Source organism: Saccopteryx bilineata, chromosome 4, assembly GCF_036850765.1.
Source record: "Saccopteryx bilineata isolate mSacBil1 chromosome 4, mSacBil1_pri_phased_curated, whole genome shotgun sequence".
NCBI classification, from domain to species: domain Eukaryota; kingdom Metazoa; phylum Chordata; class Mammalia; order Chiroptera; family Emballonuridae; genus Saccopteryx; species Saccopteryx bilineata.
In genome coordinates, this window is record NC_089493.1 from 77,765,495 (window position 1) to 77,787,592 (window position 22,098).

The 22,098-nt window shown below is 42.1% G+C and overlaps 2 protein-coding genes across 6 annotated transcripts in view; one reads left to right on the plus strand and one right to left on the minus strand.

Moving 5' to 3' along the window:
• The first annotated feature begins 540 nt into the window (after nt 1–540).
• On the plus strand, nt 541–12,750 carry ZSCAN29 (zinc finger and SCAN domain containing 29). 3 transcript variants are annotated; one of them, XM_066276872.1, is made up of 6 exons: nt 541–677; nt 2,190–2,625; nt 3,076–3,280; nt 5,448–6,146; nt 7,637–8,101; nt 10,038–12,750. In XM_066276872.1, the coding sequence occupies exons 2-6, from the start codon at nt 2,311–2,313 to the stop codon at nt 10,988–10,990; spliced, it is 2,637 nt and encodes an 878-aa protein (XP_066132969.1). In that variant the 5' UTR covers nt 541–677; nt 2,190–2,310; the 3' UTR covers nt 10,991–12,750. The 3 variants fall into 3 exon arrangements, with proteins under 3 accessions (XP_066132969.1, XP_066132970.1, XP_066132971.1); XM_066276873.1 differs by lacking the exon at nt 541–677 and having other exon boundaries at nt 2,192–2,625; nt 5,482–6,146; XM_066276874.1 differs by lacking the exons at nt 541–677; nt 3,076–3,280 and having other exon boundaries at nt 2,192–2,625.
• ADAL (adenosine deaminase like) overlaps nt 6,153–22,098 on the minus strand; it is a 34,792-nt gene continuing 18,846 nt past the window's right edge. Inside the window, exons 9-12 of one of the 3 annotated variants that reach the window (XM_066276881.1) lie at nt 19,595–19,733; nt 17,895–17,995; nt 16,969–17,174; nt 6,153–6,286 (exon numbers count right to left, since the gene is read on the minus strand). In XM_066276881.1, coding sequence (XP_066132978.1) covers nt 16,980–17,174; nt 17,895–17,995; nt 19,595–19,733 — 435 coding nt within the window. In that variant the 3' untranslated portion in view covers nt 6,153–6,286; nt 16,969–16,979. Of the gene's footprint in view, nt 6,287–8,111; nt 8,128–12,964; nt 17,175–17,894; nt 17,996–19,594; nt 19,734–22,098 lie in introns of those variants that run through there. The other 2 variants (XM_066276883.1, XM_066276880.1) reach the window with 2 other exon arrangements.

A 22,098-nucleotide genomic window follows, 5' to 3' on the forward strand; every position in this document is an offset into this window, starting at 1 on the left:
CGGGAAGCGGGGAAAAGAGTCGCGCGTCGCGTCCCGGAAGTGCGCCGAGCTGACTGGGCCCACCCGCTCACTCCAACCCAGGCTCCGCTGAAGTACAAATCGCGGTAGCTGGATCTGCGCATGCGCCCCTGGCGGTCAGGTCGCCCGCTCAGACTTCCGGTTTAGGAGCTAGACTACAGGGCTGGAGAGGTGGGCCTGAGGCCGGTGGGGGGGTGGGCGAGCCTGGCTCCCGGGCAGAGATGCGAGTAGGTTGAGGGACAGCTCGACAGAGACAGACAGACCCAGAGGTGGGCCCCCGAGGGTGCTCTCAGGCACCTTAGCCTGGTCGGAGGTCTCTGGAGGAGGGACCACGGCTGCGAGAGTGACCTGGCCGGAGGGAGGGAAGACAAAGAGGCCGGAACCCCACACTCGCCGCTCCCTGTGCTGAGAGCTCCGTGCCCATGAACCGGGCGCAGCATTCGGATCTTCTGGCTGGCATCCAGCTCGTCCTTAGAAGACCCATTACTACTGCACCCTCGGACTCCCTCTTTCCACCAACTCAGTGCGACTCTCCCCAAGCCCACCCACCCTCGCTTAAGGAGCCAAAAACAACTTCTCTCAATTGGGAGGTTTCCCGTCAGTCGTTCCTGAATATTTGCTGAGAGGCTACTTCTACTGTGAGGAAAAACAAAGACCGAGTGAGTATTGAGTACTTGATTTTTGTCTGGGGTGGGAATTGGTACTTGTGAAGTCCGAGGGAGCAGGGGGGATGTAGAGACAGACCCTGGGGAAGGACTGTGAAGGTACTGGGGAGATCAGCTGCGACCCGTTGGACAGAGGCTTTTTAGAGCAGTGGTCCCCAACCCCCGGGCCGCGGACCAGTACCGGTCCGTGGGCCATTTGGTACTGGTCCGCAGAGAAAGAATAAATAACTTACATTATTTCCGTTTTATTTATACCATGTTTTATTTTTAAAAAATGACAGATTCCCTCTTACATCTGTCTAAGACTCACTCTTGAAGCTTGTCTCGGTCACATGATACATTTATCTCTCCCACCCTAAAGACCGGTCTGTGAAAATGTCTTCTGACATTTGTTACAGACCAGGAGACAGACCACAGCAAACCCAAAGTGAATTTTTTAAGTTTTATTGCAAACCTGCGCAGGGACTGCAGGCAACCCACGCAAGGGAACACTGCAACCCCGAGCTTCTAAAATGGCTCCTTTTTATAGGGTGGCTATCTAGGCTGAGCAAGCAAGCAGCGTTTACAAGGGCGGGAGAGGTGCGGTTAGCTGACCTCATTCTTGGCTAAGCCTCTAGGGTAGGGCTTCCTTGCAGCTGGGTACATAGAGTTCAGTGGAAAATATTGCTACATTTCTAACGGTTGTTTATCTTTTGCCTCCAGCCATGTACTGGATGTACTCAGTTTTCATGGCTGGTGGCCGGCACCGCTTGTACTAAGATGTCACAACATGAACCGGTCCGTGGCCCAAAAAAAGGTTGGGGACCACTGGTCTAGAGCAGGATGGTGACTTGAGTTTATATACTGAGCTCCAGGTCTCCCATTTGGCCAGAGGAGCTAAATGGGATCAGATTTAGGGGATAGGGAAGAAGAGCAGACTACTATGTTTTCTCTGCAATTTCCCCAGCCTGTCCTGGGAAGTCGCACAGATACAGCTTTTTTTTTTTTTTTTTTTTTTTTTTTTTTTTTTTTTTACGAAGCCAGAAACGGGGAGGCAGTCAGACTCCCGCATGCGCCCGACCGGGATCCTCCTGGCACGCCCACCAAGGGGCGGTGCTCTGCCCATCCGGGGCATCCCTCTGTTGCGACCAGAGCCACTCTAGCACCTGATGCAGAGGCCACAGAGCCATCCTCAGCGCCTGGGCCAACTTTGCTCCAATGGAGCCTCAGCTGCGGGAGGGGAAGATAGAGACAGAGGGGAAGGAGAAAGGGAGGGGTGGAGAAGCAGATAGGCGCTTCTCCTGTGTTCCCTGGCCGGGAATCGAACCCGGTACTCCTGCACGCCAGGCCGACGCTCTACCACTGCAGATACAGCTTTTTAAAGTCTCTCCATGGCTTGCTATCCTGAAGTTGGTGCTACCTCGGGTGGCCATGTGGAGTGTATATATGGGAAGTCAGGCCAACCCTGGCAAGAGTTTAGATACGTGAGTATATTCCTTCTGATAGTGCCATCTCTCTCTACCCTAGGAGGAAACTTCTCACAGAGGGAGACTCATCTGCAGGTGATTCTCCAAGGACATGGGAAGATAGGTGTAAGCCCTGGAATCCAGACCCTTAAGTGAAGGGAAACTGCTTTCTGCTGTGAAAGATGGCCAAACCCACTCTGAGAGAGACTAGCACTAACTCTGAGACCTTCCGACAGCGCTTCAGGAAATTTCACTACCAGGAAGTAGCTGGGCCCCGGGAGGCTTTCAGCCAACTATGGGAACTTTGCTGTCGGTGGCTAAGGCCGGAGGTGCACACCAAGGAGCAGATTGTAGAGTTGTTGGTGCTAGAGCAGTTCCTGACCATCTTACCTGGGGAGATCCAGAAGTGGGTACAGGACCAATGTCCAGAAAGTGGAGAGGAGGCTGTGGCTCTCATGGAAGATTTAGAAAGACAGCCTGGAAGACCTGGATGTTCGGTGAGAAGGGAGGGGGAATTCAGAAGTGTGACTGGGCAGGGTCAAAGATATGGGGCACAATCTTTCTTAGTAATGCTTATTATACTTCTGGTCCTGGAACAGATAACTTTCAGATACAGCTGATCTGGAGATGCTACCTGGGTGTATCTTTGCTACCCTGCCACCATGAGATATTCATATATTCATAGTTTATTTAATAGGGAAGGAAGGGAATTTAGTTTTTAGCCTGTAGTTGGGTTTACTAGTTTGATCTTTTCCTTCTGGAGTTCCAGCTGTTCTAAGTGAACAGTAATGGAATAGGAATGACTTGTTGGCTGTTAACCACCACCACCCTCAACCCTAGCCATATCCCAAAAGTATGGTGGTCTTTTTGGGGGGATATTACATAACCTCCTCTGGGAATGCCCTCATTATGACCTTGCAGTGACAATTAATGGGGGTTGTTTCTAGGTCACAGTCTCTGTGAAGGGGCAGAAAGTGCGCTTGGAGAAGATGACACCCTTGAAATCATCACAAGAGTTATTAAGTATTCGGCAGGAGTCAGTGGAACCCCAGTCCAGGGGTGTACCCAAGAAAGAGAGGGCAAGAAGCCCAGACCTGGGACCACAGGAACAGATGAACCCAAAGGAGAAGCTCAGACCTTTTCAAAGGAGCGGTGAGGAGTAGATTCATGTGGGAAGATAGGGTGCCATTATAAGTTGGGAAGTAGGGTTTGTAAATAGTGAGTGGGAAAGGGATTTCAGGAATGAGTGGCAAATATAGAGTATGTTGGGGACCTCCTGAAGGTATATAGTTTAGCTCTCTGCTGCAGTAAATAGTCTTATATTTCCTCTTTTGATAAGTCTACCAAGGAATGATTCCCTAGTTTTTATCAGAACTTTGAACTACTTTATTTTCTCTTGGTACTGATACTAGTTCAGTATTTTCTAGATACAAATCTTCTATACTTGAAAGTACATCTTCCTTTTAATCATTGTCCTTCTCTGAAATAAACTGTGTTTGTTCTTTAAGCTTTTCCCAGAAGCTCCATTATTCAGGCACACTAAGTTTTTGTTACTCTCCCTTGGAAACTTTAAGTTCTCCAAATATGTCAATCATGAACTAAATTATGTATATATTATTCCAGTGAGGGTCTGATAGGTTGAGGCAGAGTAAGAATTTTACTTCAGAATTGCACTGTTTTCTTTCAGTATAGCTCAACTAATTACTTGATGATTACTGTACACTTGGTAATTCCCAGGACTCATAACCTTCCCCATAGTTTTTGCGTCTAGTGCTAGTTCTTGTACATGATTTTGTAGAGCTTGTTTTTCTTTTTACTCTGTTGAGGTTGTTCTGAAATCTGATCTTATCATCCCAGACTCGAGCCTTCTCAGCCAGTTTGGTAATGGTCTCTATTTAGTAATCCAGATGCAACCACCCTCCTCCCTTTTTGTCTAGTCTTCCAAAACAGGTATATTGGGGGGGGGGGGGAGCAGTCTAATAAAATCCTAGACAGATGAAAAAAAGAAAGCAATTCCTCACCCTCACACACAGGCTTATAGAATTTATCAGTTTTTGAACCCCTACCATGTGCTCAACACCTTGCAAGGTATTCTGTAATAACAAAAGATGCCTATCCTTAAAGAGCTTATAATATGATCCCGAACATAGTAGCAAACATAAGTATGTGCTGAATGAAAAAATGCTAAACAATGACTGTTACTCAATTGTGAGTACAATAAGGGTTTGGCAGAGTGGAAGATGAGGGAGGGCTGTAGGGAAGGCTTCATGGGGGCATTGGAAAATACAACTTGACGAATGTGTTTAATTTGGATAGGAGAGGAAGAGTCTGATATGAGTGGACAGTGCATAGTAGGCACTCAAGGTGCAGCAGTATAGCATGTGAGCTGAGGAAGCAAGAGCCTGGAGCTAGGTAGAACAGTGTCTGCTGTAGTATACTGAGTGAGAGAAGGGGAGGAGTTTAGACTTAGATGGTGGCAGTAGCAATAGAGGACATACTAAGGGAAAAACTTTTAGACCTTGGTGACTGAGTGTGAAGGAAACAGATGAGTTGAAGATGATTCCCCCACCCCTATTACCTTCCCCATTGAAATCGGTTTTTCCAGTCCCAAGTGGAGAATTATAGGAGACAGGAGGTAACTGTTCCCAGCAGTGCCATGACCTATAAGGGGTCAGGAGAACTAGGGAGCAATTTGGAACAGAATTATCTGCTCTGTACAACAGAACCTTTTCCTCTTGTCAGCTTGCTCTGGAAAATAAAATATTTATCATTTATTGAGGTTTCAAGTATTTTCCCTATTCAACATACTGAGCTTTCAGAAAATACTTCCTTAGATATTCTTTATTTTTTTTAATTTTATTTATTTTTTACAGAGACAGAGAGTGAGTCAGAGAGAGGGATAGACAGGGACAGACAGACAGGAATGGAGAGAGATAAGAAGCATCAATCATTAGTTTTTCTTTGCGCGTTGCAACACCTTAGTTGTTCATTGATTGCTTTCTCATATGTGCCTTGACCGTGGGCCTTCAACAGACTGAGTAACCCCTTGCTGGAGCCAGCGACCTTGGGTTCAACCTAGTGGGCTCTTGCTCAAACCAGATGAGCCTGCGCTCAAGCTGGCAACCTCGGGGTCTTGAACCTGGGTCCTCTGCATCCCAGTCCGATGCTCTATCCACTGCACCACCGCCTGGTCAGGCTCCTTAGATATTCTTTATAAGCCTCTTGGCTTAAAAAAAAAAATGCAGGTCTGAACTCAAGAGATTTTTTTTTAATGATCAGTCCAAACTATGATGTTCTTTGTTTGCTTCCCTGCAAGCAGGATTTCCATTTCCTAAATCCGCTGTGGTCTCCAGGTTGGAACAAGGAGAGCCTTGGATCCCAGATCTGGGCTCCAAGGAAAAGGAATTCTCAAGAGGTCGTGTCACAGGAGACAGACAAATACATGTTGACCTGTTACCATCCAAGAGAGAGAAAAGAAGCTGGGTGGAACAGGATCCCTGGGGCTTTGAGGACGAGAAGGTGGCAGGAGTGCACTGGGGCTATGAAGAGACCAGAACTCTACTCGCAATTCTTAGTCAGACTGAATTTCATGAGGCTCTCCGAAACTGTCATCGAAACAGTCAAGTATATGGGGCTGTGGCTGAGAGGCTCCGGGAGTATGGCTTCTTCCGGACCTTGGAACAGTGTCGGACCAAGTTCAAAGGCCTCCAGAAGAGCTATCGAAAAGTCAAGAGTGGCCATCCACCTGAGACTTGCCCCTTCTTTGAAGAGATGAAAGCCCTGATGAGTGCTCAGGTCATTGCCCTACCCAGTAATGGCCTGGAAGAGGCAGCCTCTCACTCTGGTCTTGCAAGCAGTGATGCTGAGACTGAGAAGCCAGTGCCAGGGCGTTGGCAGCATGAGGAGGGAGCAGAAGAGGCCATAGCTGAAGAATCTGACAGTGATGAAATGGGCCAGAAAGCCACTTCCCAGGACCCCAAAAACTCAACTGCACCTGTCCTTTTCCAAAGCCAAAGTGGTAAGAAGCTTTTCTTCTTGGGAGTTTTGGGATTAGACTTGTGTTGAGACTGGATGTGGAGTCATGAGGCTTAATGTCACCTACCAGCTTTGTCCCTTAGCAAAAAAAGAGGTACTTCTCAGTTCCATGTGTATTTCATTCTGTGGGAAAGACAGTGATAATAGGGAAGTAGGGAACAATTTTAGTTATTTTAAAGAAATACACTTAGCAAATTCAAGAATCCTGAAAAGGACTATCATTGCTTCCACTTCTTTATTAAAATATCTTTTTCCTGATTATAAAATCATTGAAGGCTGTAAAAAAACTTGGTACTGTTTTATCTTTGAGAAGAACTAATATTTATTGAGCACCTTTTGTGAACTGGTGCTTTATTTGATCTTTTATTCCCCTGAATCTCAAAGTCAGTTTGTTATATGTTCCTTTTTACTTAGAATAGCATAGTGAAGGATGGCCCAAAGTTGGGGAAACATTTCCTGAGTCTCCTATGAGATTCGCAACACAATGGCATTTTAAGAGGAATGAGAAGTCCTGCAGCAAGAAATCTTGTTTAACACTCTATGTTGAAATATTATTTGCCTGTGGAACAGTTTTGTAAGTATCCTTTATTACTGTTGATGTAATTTCTATAGCCATGTTGTTATGGAAAGGGCAAAGTACTAGTCAGGAGACTGTTTCTAATCCTGAGCATTAATCAGCTGCGTGCCCCTGACAAGTATCTGACCATTTCAAAGTTTGTTTCCTGAACTGTAAAATGGAAAATGGCAGCAGGACTACATCTGTAAAGTTGTAGTTCGATTGTGGATAGTGATCTTTTCCTTCCATTTTTTAAATTATATGTGATGTTACTTTAGTTCTGTTCTAGTGTTCGTATCTTCTTTTTCCTTTTTTCTTCATTTTTTTTTGTCATTGGAATAAATGTGGTGAATGTGGGATATGTGCCAACTGCTATAATTTTCATTATCTTTTCATCCTTTCCCACTACTTTTTCTGCCTTCCAGTTATTCCTCCTATTTACTTGTAGTGAGTGGAGGATAATTGAAGCAATGTAAACTCCAGCTGGCTCTCAAGTGGGAGACTCTTAATCTCCCTTCCCTCTACATTGGTTACCTTCAGGGAGCAGGGTCTATAATCATCCTGAAGTACTGCCCAAGTGGGGTGGGCAGCACTAGCATGTGTTCAGGCTAGGAAATGCTTTCTGTTCTGCTTCCTTCCTCTTTCTGGCTTCTGCCAGTCCTCTCCTAACAAAGGATTTGGCCTGTGACTATCATGTCCTTATCTTGTACCTTTTCAGGTCTTTGTTGTTGGTCTTGTTTTGTTTTTGTTTGTTTTTTGAGATGTGGTAAGTGAAGGGCCATAATAGGGATTTGGCAGCAGTGTGATTTTAAAAGACCGTTTCTTAGGTTTTTGAGTCATTCTTTGGGAAGCAAATGATAGGATTAAGGAATTGAGGCTCTAAAGTCCTGGTGCTGAAAATTGTTTTCTTGTGGCAGGTGTACACTGGGGCTATGAAGAGACAAAGACTTACCTTGCAATTCTTAGTGAGACTCAGTTTTATGAAGCCCTCCAGAACTGTCACCGCAATAGCCAGTTGTATGGTGCAGTGGCTGAGCGGTTATGGGAATATGGCTTCCTTAGGACACCAGAGCAATGTCGGACCAAGTTTAAAAGCCTACAAACCAGCTATCGGAAAGTCAAGAATGGCCAAGCATCACAGACCTGTCCCTTCTTTGAAGAGATGGATGCTTTGGTGAGTGCCCGGGCTGCTGCCCCACCCAGTGATGGACAGGAAGAAGACACAGCCTCTTGCCCCATCCAGGAGACCAGTGAGGCCGAAGCTGAGAAACAAGCTGAGGCAGAAGAGGCCACAGAAGATTCTGAGGATGATGAACAGTATACTGAGCTACCCTCAGGGGCTCTCATGACACGTGCTCCAGTCTTATTCCAGAGCCCCAGTGGTAAGATCCTTTTATTCCATGAAGGTCTAATAACAAAGGAGAGGGAGTGGGATTTAGGGGAAACAAAACAAAACATCAGATTGAAACTCTACACCTATCTCTTCCCCATGTTCCCTGTCTATTAAAGCCGTTCAATGAAGGGATATAAATTATTCACCTGACTTGCCTCCTCACACAGCATCAAATCAAGATGGTTACAAACTTTCTAAGTTTGCTGTCATCTACATGTGAGGTGCTAGGTTCTAGGTAGTTTACCCAGCAGGGAATCCAGAATTTAACATTACCCAAGTAGCATGTCATGTACCCATAATAGGATGAAGTTGATTTTAAAACTTTATTCTTATTTGTTTGTTCATCTAGTTTCAGCTTACCAGCTAGATTTCTGCTTTATACACATATTTGAAAACCTGGTAACCTCTTTATTCAGACACACTATGCAAAGGTCTAAGATTTCTGATGGAATTGACCCTTTGAATCTTAGCTGCTACATAAGGAAGAAAATACTTCACTCAGTCTTCCCTCCTTGTGGGAGGAATAATTCTGATTTTGGAGTTACACACATACAGGGGACACGGGGGGAGGCAAAAGTAGGTTAAATTACCAGTCATCATTACCTAAAAGGTAAGTCATACGTAAGGATACAAAATAATAAGAAAATAATACAAGTATGTAATAATTAATAAATAATACAAGAATAAACTCTTTTGCATACTCACAACTATAAACCTACTTTTACCACCCCTGTATATGTATGTGAATCTGAACTCTGTTGTTTATAAGCTGAGTAACTGGGAGCAAGTTTTTAATCTGTAAGTGTATTTATCTATGAAGACCTAATTCAAAGGTTGATAAAAATCAGTTACCTTGGTGAAGCACCTAGCACAATGCTTGTGTGCACAGTAAGTATTCAATAGTAGTTTTGTTCTCCAAACGTTCTTTAGATTAGCATTCTTTAAGGGTGTTCCGTGGAGCATCAGTTCCATGAGGGTATTAATATAGTCCACTAAATAATAGCTTCTAGGTTTAGGAAATACTAACTAATTCCTCGTGGAGGATCACATATTTAAGGTAGCTGAGATTTCATTTAATCTGATGAACCTCTATGGGGCATCTCTTAAGCCTGGGCTTGTAGGTAAAGATACTGCTTTGGGGGTATATATACAGGCTGCTGACAGTCTTCTTTTGCTCTCAGATTTAGTCCAGGAAATTTGGGATCCAGTTTATCTGAAATACTTGAAATTCTGTAAATTCAAACTAAAAATCTAAAAGTATCTGCAAGTTCACATAGCCTACCTAGGCCTGTGGAGCCTTGGGCATTAAAGTATGTGATTTTGTAATCACATTTAGTGATTATCTTTCTATAGGCAAAGAGAATGCTTTTAGTGAGACACTTCCTAGCAAAGTTCTCTCAGAAGGCCTTTTGTTCTTTTAAAGACATCAAGTATATTTCTACTCTGTTTTTATTCTCAATATACATTGGGAATTTGAGCAGAAGAGCTCTTTTTAGATAAACTAGTTTCACAGTTTTCCTGAACATTCCCTTCTGATCCTTTTAGTTACTGGCAAAGAATATAAACTAGAATACCATAATACACCTGAGATGAGGCAAAAATACAGCATTAGAAAGCATCTTTCCTGCTTAAACATGGTGATAATTTTAAATTTGCTATTTTTTTCTTGTTATACTAAGATTTTCTGAAAATCCTGGCATCCGGAAAGAGTTAAAAGAATATACCAATTAGCCCTATGTAGATGAGAAGCATGTGATAGGTTATTAAGGAAAAAAGCAAAATACTAGAATTTTAATAGATGGTAATGATTTGGGATCTCGAATTCCTTAATTTTTATATGTAATTACCTAATGTGATACTTAATTTACCTTGGCAAATAATAATTGAGGAAATGGCTAACTTTAAAAATTCTATTCTCATATCAGGTTTTGAGGCTGGATTTGGGAATGAAGAGAATCTAAAACGAGATATTTCTGAGGAAGTACAACTACATAGGACATTACTTGCAAGGTCTGAAAGGAAAATTTCCCGGCATCTTCATCAGGGTAGAGGCAGTGAGAGTGAATGTAGATCAGGAAGACAGTGGGAAAGGACCCCAGGGAAGAGAAGAGGAAAACCCATACTCCCAGAGAGGAGTTTAGGTAAAGTTCTAAGTCATCAAAGACCTTACTTGGAAGACAGACCCTATAAATATCTTAGATATGGCAAAAGCTTTGGTCCAAACTCCCACCTCATGCATCAGATATCCCATCAAGTGGAAAATCCATATAAATGTGCTGACTGTGGGAAAAGCTTCAGTCGGAGTGCCCGTCTCATTAGACACCAGAGAATTCACACTGGCGAGAAACCTTATAAGTGTCTTGACTGTGGGAAAAGTTTCCGTGACAGTTCAAATTTCATCACCCACAGAAGAATCCATACAGGAGAGAAACCATATCAATGCAGTGAATGTGGAAAATGTTTCAATCAGAGCTCAAGCCTTGTAATTCACCAGAGAACCCACACAGGAGAAAAGCCCTATCAATGTGAAGAGTGTGGACAAAGCTTCAATAACAGTTCTCATTTTAGTGCACATCGGAGGATACACACAGGAGAGAGACCCCATGTGTGTCCTGATTGTGGAAAGAGTTTCAGTAAGAATTCTAACTTACGTGCACATCATAGAACACACACAGGAGAGAAACCCTATGAGTGTCATGATTGTGGCAAGAGTTTCAGTAAGAGTTCTAACTTACAGGCACATCATAGAACACACACAGGAGAGAAACCTTATGGGTGTCATGATTGTGGCAAGTGCTTCAGTAAAAACTCTGCTCTGAATAAGCACAGAGAAATCCATACACAAGAAAAACTTCTGACACAATCAGTGCCTAAGTAAGCCGCTGAGGGTTAAAAAAAAAAGCCTCAATAAATGTATTGAAATTGTTTGAAAGTCTTTCAGTAGTGAGATCCATCTCCTATTCTGTGCTCAACTAGTTTAGGAAATACTCTAGGATTTACCCCACCATTTGTTCCTGTTTCTACTGGATCAACTACCCGAGGCAGTCATCTTAAAAATGAAAAGATTTCAATCCCTCTCCATGTCTGCATCTGAACTGACAGATGCCTCTTAGTGCCTCTGCTGTTCCCTTTAATAAAGGACATAGTAGTAGGTCCTGTGAGTTTGACATATACCCTTCCTTTTTTTTTTTTTTTTTTTTTTGCAGGGACAGAGAGAGAATCAGAGAGAGGAATAGATAGGGACAGATAGACAGGAATGGAGAGAGATGAGAAACATCAATCATCAGTCATCAGCCTTTCGTTGCGACACCTTAGTTCATTGATTGCTTTCTCATATCTTTCTTATATGTGCCTTGACCGGGGGCCTTCAGCAGACCGAGTAACTCCTTGCTGGAGCCAGCAACCTTGGGTCCAAGCTGGTGAGCTTTTTGCTCAAGCCAGATGAGCCTGCACTGAAGCTGGCGACCTCGGGGTCTCGAACCTGGGTCCTTCCGCATCCCAGTCCGATGCTCTATCTACTGCGCCACCCCCTGGTCAGGCGACATGTATCCTTCTTTACTCATCCTGTTACTCAGCTGCATTTGGAGTGGAAAAACCTATCACAGCAGCATTTCAGGGAGAAGTTGTGAGACTTTTCTCATTGAGTAGGTCTAGCTCTTTATACAGTAATGGAAATACAAAAAAAAAAAAAAAGACTTTTTATTCACTTAAGCCTGTGCCCAGAGTGAAATACAGATTGTAAGTCCCCAACTTACATTAATTTGACTCATGATGGTGCTAATGTGATACATATTCACTGCAGAAACTGTCTAGGCTAAGGTATGATGTTTGGTAGGTTAAGGGCATTTTTGACATTTAATATATTCAACTTATGAAGGGCTTATCTGGATATAACCCCATCATAAGTAAAGGAGCATCTGTATTTGTCATACTTCATTTTCTTTATAGAAGATGAGTTTAATGTCTATCTTGGTTCTGACCTACGAATCTTTTTGTTAAAAACCTAGGTGTTCTATATGGGAAACAATGTAAACCTGTATAAATACAGAAGTGTAAACCCTGAATTTCTTAGTTTCTCCCAAGTGTAAGAGCTGGAATAGAAGAATACTACATTTATAACATCTAGTTTGTTTTTTGTTTTTTTTTTCTGTTCCAATATCATCTGCCCCTTGTGGTCCAGAAGCCCAAAGAGCAAGGCAATTGGATGTGGTGATCAGGAAAGCAGTTTAAGCTGCCAATAGGGCCCTGGTTGGATAGCTCAATTGGTTTAGAACATTATCCTGATACTCAAAGTTTGCTGGTTTGATCCCTGGTCAGGCATATATAGAAACAGATTGATGTTTCTGTCTCTCTCTCCCTTCCTCTCTCTAAAGGGGGGGGGGGAATATATATATATATAATATCAGTATTATAAAGCTGCTAATAGGAAACTGTCCATATTCCACATACTCCATACACCTAGTCTTGTGTTAAGTACCCCATGGGTGCTCAATACTAACCAATGAGTAGAAGCCACTGCCACATTCCCATGAATTGGGAAAACAGACCAAGCCCACAACTCTAATAACAAGGACAGATTATCTTGGGTCAGTTGAGTTGCCCATAAACACACAGATGTGCATTATTTAACTGTATACATCTATTTTTAAAAGCTCTTCAGCCTGACCTGTGGTGGCGCAGTGGATAAAGCGTCAACCTGGAAATGCTGAGGTTGCCGGTTCGAAACCCTGGGCTTGCCTGGTCAAGGCACATATGGGAGTTGATGCTTCCAGCTTCTCCCCCCCTTCTCTCTCTCTGTCTCTCCCTCTCCTCTCTAAAAATGGATAAAAAAAAAAAAAAAAAAAAAAAAAAAAAAAGCTCTTCAAACATAAGTGTAATTCTGATCTTTATAATCAAATAGTATTGCACTAATTGCCTATATTTTCATAGTAGTATGATTAGCCCTGTAGAGCACAAGTTAAACAGTCCCTGTCCTTACAATCTCAAATGACACTGACATGGACAAATAATAATTACACATGTATAGTTGCAACAGCTGTAAACCTAGCAATACTACTGCATAAATGTTAAGGTCTGATACATTAGCATTTGCTGTCAGAAAAATCTGGGAGGTATTTCCTTTATGCAAAAAGGCTTCATGAAGCAGGAAGTGTTCAAAGGAGGGAAGATTATGGGGTAAATTAGGGTAGGATGAACTTTCCAAATTGAGCGCTGAGTGGGTGAGATATGGGGACACTAGAAAGCACGGTATTCTATGCAGATGGAGCAGAGAGCAAAGGAGACTATAAGGTTACACAAAACTTGGAGCAGCACAAAATTTGAGGAACAGTATGATACAGGCTCTGTCAGAGGCAGAGAAAGAATCACCTTAGCTGAAACATGGACTGCCAGAGGCAGAACAGGAGGTGATGCTCACATCATCTATAGTAAATCAGGTGCTATGCTGTACTTGGTAAGGAGACAACTGGCTGGTACTGGAGAAAAAGAATGAACGGTTACAGCAGACTAGCCCTTATAGGAGACAAGGGTCAGAAACTGTAGTGTCTTGAGAAGATAGTTTGATGGGCAGCTCAGGAAATAGGAATATGAACAGATTGCCAAGGCCTAGGATAAATAGCTGTTTCACATTCTATTTAGAGTCCTGTGGCTAGAATATGATCTGGGAGGACAATGAGGAGACAAAAATTCTGTAATTCATAGCTTAATGTTAGATGAGAGATTAATTAGGGTTCTGTTGTTGAGGGGTCCTAGTACAAAGAATCTAACATTTACTAGGAATTAAAGGGAGATGGTATATCATTATATGGCCTAAGCAGACAGGAAGATACAAGAAACACCAGTCTAAAGCAATGCTTCAGGATCTGAGATGGCTTAGGAAGTGTATTATAATGTTTTTTATAAAAATGAGAGATGACTACCTTTAATATATCTATGTATAGTCTTGTGGGAAAATATTGGTTGGGGTATCAACTGATATGACTTCTGGTTCCAGATGTCTTATGTGTAAGTCAGCCTGCCTCCAATTCCTTTTCTGTAAAGCAGAATAATGTTTACACCTTAATCTTCCTCTCAGGGATACCATGTTAATAAAAATTATATCTATTAAGTGTACAGTGTTTCTTCAGGTATTTTAAAATATATATATGTGCAAATTAGATTAAGTTGTTGCTAGTAGGAAAAGATAAATCTTTACCTGTTTTAGGCTCCCTGTTGTAGGGTTACTAGAAGAATATCTTCTGAATTTTTATGTTCTATGCTGAGAAAGAGATTAGAATATGGTAAAAAAGAAATCGGAATGAAGATCCTTCCTTGGTATTTGTATCTATATCCATTAAGATTCATCATGGAGAGTGAGTTTTATTTTAAAAGACCCAGTACCAGGACTAGTACTCAAACCACTAGATGAAGAGAATGTGCAAAAGGAATAGGGCAAAGGCAAACAAACTCTTACTGGGGAAAACCAGTTCACCTCAAACTACACTGCTCACAAAAATTAGGGGACCAGCCCTGGCCGGTTGGCTCAGCGGTAGAGCGTCGGCCTAGCGTGCGGAGGACCCGGGTTCGATTCCCGGCCAGGGCACACAGGAGAAGCGCCCATTTGCTTCTCCACCCCTCCGCTGCGCTTTCCTCTCTGTCTCTCTCTTCCCCTCCTGCAGCCGGGGCTCCATTGGAGCGAGGATGGCCCAGGTGCTGGGGATGGCTCTGTGGCCTCTGCCCCGGGCGCTAGAGTGGCTCTGGTCGCAACATGGCGACGCCCAGGATGGGCAGAGCATCGCCCCCTGGTGGGCAGAGCTATGCCCCTGGTGGGCGTGCCGGGTGGATCCCGGTCGGGCGCATGCGGGAGTCTGTCTGACTGTCTCTCCCTGTTTCCAGCTTCAGAAAAATGAAAAATAAATAAATAAATAAATAAAAAATTAGGGGACCAGGGAATGTGCAGATACCAAGTACTTTCAGCCTTTTGTATAGTGCATTTTCACCAATGAAATAAAAGTTGGTTTTGCATCTCATTTGCATAATTGAACTTTCTTTGACTTGTCATTTGCTTTTCTGATGTTCTTGTTTAATAAAATAAAATGCTTTTTTTATTGCTTCATATTCATTTTGAAATATCCCCTAATTTTTGTGTGCAGTATATTATCTGCTACCCAGTCTGCCATTCTTAAGGATGGAAGAAGAAAGAAATAATAGTCTTCAAACATTCTAGGAAAGAGAAACCAAGCCCACTGCTGAGAGAGGGAATATGTATATCGCTACCTTTTAATAACCAAAAGACTTTTGTGGGGACAAACTGGGTGGCATGGGTGGCAAAGGAAGCAACTATGCAAGAATGCATTAGCAGTAGCTGGGCAGTCATGTCTATTCCCGTCACTTGTTTCCCCTAGTGCTGTTATTTCTTTTTATTTTCCCCATGCTATCCTTTTTATTGCTTGCATCAATGCTATAGAACTTAAGAACATATACTGTATTTCCCATGTATAAGAAGCACTCTTTCCCAAAAACTTCGGGGTCTAAAAACTGGGTGCATCTTATATAGTGGTTGTCAAGTCATTTAAGAAGTGTGGCATTTCAAATGCCATAGATGGAACTGAGGATGAGGCAATATATGAAGACTGATTTGTCATCAGACACAAATGAGAACAAGCTAATGGAGAGACGTTTTGACAGTGATGAGGAATTGTATGAATTTTATGATGACTAAAACTTGAGTTTAATAACTTTATGTAATATATTTTTTCAAATTTTGGGCCCCAAAATTAAGGTACGTCTTATACATGGGAGCACCTTTAATACATATGTTGCTGGCTATTTCTCTTTTACTATAATCTGAGTGTAGAGGCTGAGTCTTGTCAACTCCATAGAGAACCTTTTTAATGCTGACCATATAGGAAGGGAAAATGAGATATGAATGTAAGGATGGATCATTTCTCTCTCCATTATTCAATTTAAAATCTAAAATGAAAATCTTATTCCTATGTACTCAAATAACTATCCATTGAGATGCATGTCTCAAAGTCATGAAATGTTATTGAGTATTCTGTGATGTTATATGGAGACATTTTAAATTCCTCCTATATCCATCATGGGTTCTTTCAGAAACAAAACTTTGGAATGACGAAGTCAGATTAAAGGCCAAAATTAGAGAGTGGGGATGGAGTTATAATAATGAGAGCAGGAAATAGAAGCCTAAAGTACCCGAGAGCTCCAGAAACATCTGGCCAGCATAGCTCTATTATGTCCAAAATAGGAGAAAGGTATGGTAGGAACATTAAAAAAACAACAACAGTAAGCAACAGTAACTTGGTTCCAGAGGAATTAATCATGAGAAGGACAAAGCTAAATCTCAGCGGCTAGCTTTACCTGTCACTTAAAGTAGATTAACCCTAAATACTGGCTATTTACAAATGCTCATGGTATGCAGCATAGCCTAGAGTCAACAGTTTGGGGGAATACTTATGTGCAGAGAGTCTGATTACAGGAGGCATAACAAAATACAGAGCTGTTCTCAGAATCTGTTTTCCCCTCTTCTCCCCTTATTTCGACTAGTAATTCCAAAACTTTTCCTGATGAGAAAATACTTTGAATTTCCTGGTTTTATGATCACTAATGGAGAGGGGCTATTAAGTAAAAATCAGTGGGAGTTTAGTTAGTAGCAACGTACATGTCCCTTCCAGTAAGCAGCATGCAGGTAAACTATGTAAGACCACGGAGTCTGTTAGTCCATTTAAGACATTTACTGAACACCCACCATGAGTAAGGTACTGGTGACGGAGCCCATGCTCCTTGGCTGCTCTTCTTCAAAGGGAGAGGTGTATGGTTTAGTAAAAGGAATATGGCAGGAAGAGTAAAATAATTCACCTCATTACAGCTTAAAAATGTAACACTTTGGGCTTCAGATGATTCCACTTTTTCTTCAGTTCAGATCTGGTGCTGTCAGAAGCAAAGATGTAGTCAATGGATTCGTAAGACAAATCCCATACTTGAGACTGGGTCAAATTAAAATTTTCAGTTGCCAGTTGGTACTCTTGGGAAAGGTGTGTTGCAAAAACACCCTTATCATCGGTCTGCCAATATAAGCAAGAAAGTTTTAAGATGAACAAGGAAATGACTTTTAAAAAAAGCAACAAACAACTTTTGCTTAGAGTATTTTCCTATACACCATTGCTTCTTTTAAGACTCTAAAGAGGGGCCCGTAAATGCATCCTTGCCCATCTATAAGTAAATGAGCTTGTTAACCCTTACAAAACAAAACAAACACCAGAGCAGTGCTGTAACTGTGGCTGCATGTTAAAATCACCTAGGGAGCTTTTAAGACATATCCATGTGCAGGACTACCCCCAGATCACATACAGCAGAAATCTCAAGGTCTAGATCAGGGGTCTCAAACTCGTGGCCCGCCGAACAATTTTGTGCGGCCCGCAGACTAATCCACGAAGTTCAAAATATTTTGGATAAAATTAAGTAAGCCCGTGGATTAGTCTGCGGGCCGCACAAAATTGTTTGGCGGGCCACATGCAGCCCGCAGGCCGCGAGTTTGAGACCCCTGGTCTAGATATAACTCTTTTTTTTAATGTTCCCATAGTTACTGTCCAGGACCCTTTCACTTAGAGTCAAACCACAGTCACCCTGGCCCTTTGCAGCCTCTCCTGCCCCAGTCCCCCCACTCCTCTATTTGGGTCCTATTATGCTCAGGCATGCAAGGCAGTCAGCTAGGTAGTAAATGTCTGACCTAATGCAACTCAGGGACTACAAAGGAGCAAAATACTTCACACAAAACACCTTACACAGATCACAGAAGGATGGGCGATGCTGTACCAGAATCCAAAATGATGCTGGGCATAAGAAGGAACTGTCTGACATTTGATGTTTGAGGTCAAACAGAGTTCTAGACAAAAAGGAGGGAAAGCCTTTTATAAAAACAGGCAAGTAGACTCATTCATCATGTAGATACATAAGACATCTTTCCAAACTATGCTAATTTTCAGTAGTTCATTATTTATAAACTTGACCTTTTCTTATGTGTGAAATGTGTAGTTCAATTAATGTGACTGTGTGGGAAATATGTGCAACTTACAGCAGCAACTGGGCCAGGCAGGGGGTCAATATCCCCTTCAGGCCATGTGCTTCCCCCTTTCTTTTACCAACATGGAAAGGAAAGGGGAGGTATAAGCCAGTCACCATGAAGGAGCCAGGGAATTATCTAAAGGGTTGCTACACTTCTCCCTGGTTTTAAAGCGGGGAATAAAATAAAGGTACAATAATGGCAGCACTGTTTGAGAGTTATATCATTATAAAAAGATCAAGAGCAGAAATGGACCTCTTCATGGCTTCAAAGAAAACCCTAACCTTCTTTACTCAGACAACCATCCAATCGCTGCCTGCTGCAAGTAAGTCCATCTCACAATGACTTCTATTAACAAATTTTTGCTTTGAAACACTCTCAGGCTCTCCAGGCAGAGTAAAGTCCTTCACTGACTTGATGAATGGTGTCTGCTTCCTGGGGTAAGGCAGCCTCAGCACAGGGCCCCTCAGTCCAAGGAACGGCAAACTCAACCTGTCCCCTCACTCTGTTGGGAACAGAGCTGAGCCCCCACAACAAGTAGGATCTCTATTACTGTGGTTTCCATTTTCTCTACTTTTGTTTAAAAATTTCCTCATTAAAAAGAAAAAAGCCTTGCCCATTAAGAATTGCAGAAAATTCTATAAAGTTTAAAAATATGCATACCCACACAAGTGTTTTTACAAATTGGTAAATTTGTAAATTCAATGAATTTATCTTTCAGTAAAATGGATTTTAGTCAATTGATTCTTTCCCTCTTCAAAAAGGCTTTCTTTGACCATCCCACTGAAAGTGGTTGTTATCCCATCATTATTTTATCAGCCTGTATAATTTTCTTCAAAGAACTTAATACTGATAGAAAACATCTGTCTCTCTTACCTATACTAGAAGTTTCTTGAGAAAGCTGTTTGTCTGTTTTGTTTACTGCTCTATTATGAGAAATCTGAAGAGTGATTGGAACAGAATAGGCACTTCATAAATATATGCTGTTTAACAAAAACAGCCCCAGGTATATACATATAGTCAAACAAGTGTGGAACGATCAACAGACATAAAAGTATACTTTGAATTTTCCATAATTCTTAAGTTTTAAATAAATATTACACATTTTCATAACACATGCTAATTTGGGCAGTTATTTCAAAATACTACCTGCCCCTTATTCCTTTAATATAAAACTGAGTTCCAGAAACTGGGGAATGTAACAGAGAACAAGATAGACAAGGGCCCTGCCCTCATGGGGCTTATATTCTAATGGGAGCTAAAACTTTGTATTACATAAATGAGGCTCAGAAAGCACATACACCATTCATCTTTTACTTTCTAAATAATATTTATGTATTTAGAACAAAACTTCTCTACATATGGGTTGCAATCTGGGGGCTGGAGGCAAAGGGACAGAGGACCTGAAGTCCTAAGTCTTACCCAGTGGTATCTGGTATTTCCTCACAAAGTCCACCAGATCCAGGGATCCTCCCTCAGAGGAGCTGAGAAATGTCCCATGCCCAATTCTATCAGGAAGTAGATCCAGGAGTACTTGTGTTTCTTTTTTGGTGTTTGGAATCTAAAAAAGGGGGAGAGAGGAAGTCAATAACCTCTTTCAGTGTTTTTACAGTCAGAGGAACAAATAGGGACAGACAGGAAGGGCGAGGGATGAGAAGCATCAATTCTTCATTGTGGCACCTTAGTTATTATTCACTGATTGCTTTCTCATATGTGCCTTGACCGGGGGATGTGGGCTACAGCAGTGCAAGTGACCCCTTGCTCAAGTCAGCAACCTTGGGCTCAAGCCAGCAACCTTGGGCTTCAAGCCAGCGACCTTTGGGCTCAAGCCAGCGACCATGGGGTCATGTTTGATCCCACGCTCAAGTCAGTGACCCTGCATTCAAGTGACCGTGCTCAAGCCAGATGAGCCTGCACTCAAGCCGGAGACCTCGGGGTTTCAAACCTGGGTCCTCCATGTCCCAGTCCAACACTCTATCCACTGCCACTGCCACTGCCTGGTCACAGGCTCAGTGATTCTTTAAAGTACTTTCTTCTATAGCCAGGTACTTTCTCCTTGAGAAGGTAATGTAAACATTCTAGAAAGCTGAACTGATATCTTCCCAGCTATCTTTTTTGCCTTTTATATTCCCATTCATTTCCCAATTTCTTCCAATGATAATTATAGCCAATAATAATAATAATAATAAACACTTATTAAGGACCTACTTTATGCCTTTTGTACATTAATTTTCCGTTAAACCTCACAAGGATCTTGCAAAGAAGATAGAATTAAAGCTCAGAAAAAGTAATTTTCTTATTTTTTTTTAGATTTTATTTATTGATTTTAGAGAAAGAATGAGGGGAGAGGAGTGGGAAGTGTCAACTCATAGTAGTTGCTTCTCGTATATGCCTTAATCAGGTAAGACTGGGGTTTAGAACTGGTGACCTCAGCATTCCAGGTAGACACTTTATCCACTACGCCACCACAGGTCAGGCAAAAATTAGTAATTCTCAAAAACAAAATCCCACAATTCCATAGGTATATGTGTTCTATGCTGTGTATAATGTATTCATATATGTATACTAGAAAAAGGTCTGGCCTGATCAGTGGTGGCACAATTGTTAAAACGCTGATCTGGAATGCTGAGGTCCCAGGTTTGAATCCCTGAGGTGACCAACTTGAGCATGGGCTCATCTGGTTTAAGCACAGGCTCACCAGCTTGAGTGCAGGGTTACCAGCTTGAAGCCCAAGGTTGCTGGCTTGAGCAAGGGGTCACTGGCTCGTATTGAGCCCCTGGCACCCTATCAAGGCAAGTATGTGTAGTAATAAATGAACTAAAGTGACACAACTGTGAGTTGATGCTTCTTATTGCTCTACTCCCCTTAAAAAAAAAGGTCTAGAAAAGTATTAACACAAAACTGTTAACAGGATCAACTTGTGAGCACAACAGAAATAGGACTAGGGCCCTGGCCAGGTGGATCAGTGGATAAAGTATTGACCACACTCCAGAGGTCACGGGTCTGATCTCCAGTCAGGGCACTTATGAGAAGCAATCAGTGAGTGCACAACTAAATAGAACTAAGTGAAACAACAAGTTAATGCTTCTCTCTCTTGCCCCCTGCCCCCATGTCTTGCATATCAATAAAAAAAATAAAAAACAAAACAACAAATGGGAAGGGGACCTTTCATGTGAAGAGTTCTTTCCACTTGGATTTTCTTCAGATACATATAACTTTTGTAGTTAAAAATACAATGTATTTTAAACAAAAGTTTTCCAAGGTCATACAGCTAGTGAATGACAGAGAGAAGAGTGAAATCTGCCTCCATCTGACTCCAGGGCCCAAACTCGTTCCACACACAGTATGCTCATGCTTTATTTTGACAAGGCTAGCTACATACATACCACAACCACCATGAAAATGTTTAGCTGTGCTTTTTAATCTCCTAAAAGCCTAAAAAGCAAATACCAATAATGCAGTGAAATGAAATGTTTTGTATACAATGGATCAACAAGAACAGAACAGAAACTAAGGTAAAGAGCTTTGATGCTGTGCACAAAGACCAGAGATAACTGGGTACAGTGACACAGACTGGCTGTTTCATTATATTGACCAACTGCCTCAAACAGGTATTAGGTCAGTTAGAGCAGTGGTCTTCATCCACCCTATAATCATTGGGTTGATAATCTTCATACAACATCAGGGTGGTTAACTCGTTAGCAGCCCAGCATGAAATTTCTGGCAGACGGGCACTGAGACTGGTGGTTGAAAACCACTGCACTAGAGGGCGTCTTAAGAGTGACTTTTGATCAGAGTGTGGAAACATGGAAAGTGAATTTTCAAAATTTTTATATATTTATTGATTTCCATGGGGGGGGGGGGAAGAGAGATAGAAACATCGATCTGATCTGTTCCTGTATGTTTCCTGACCGGGGATCGAACAA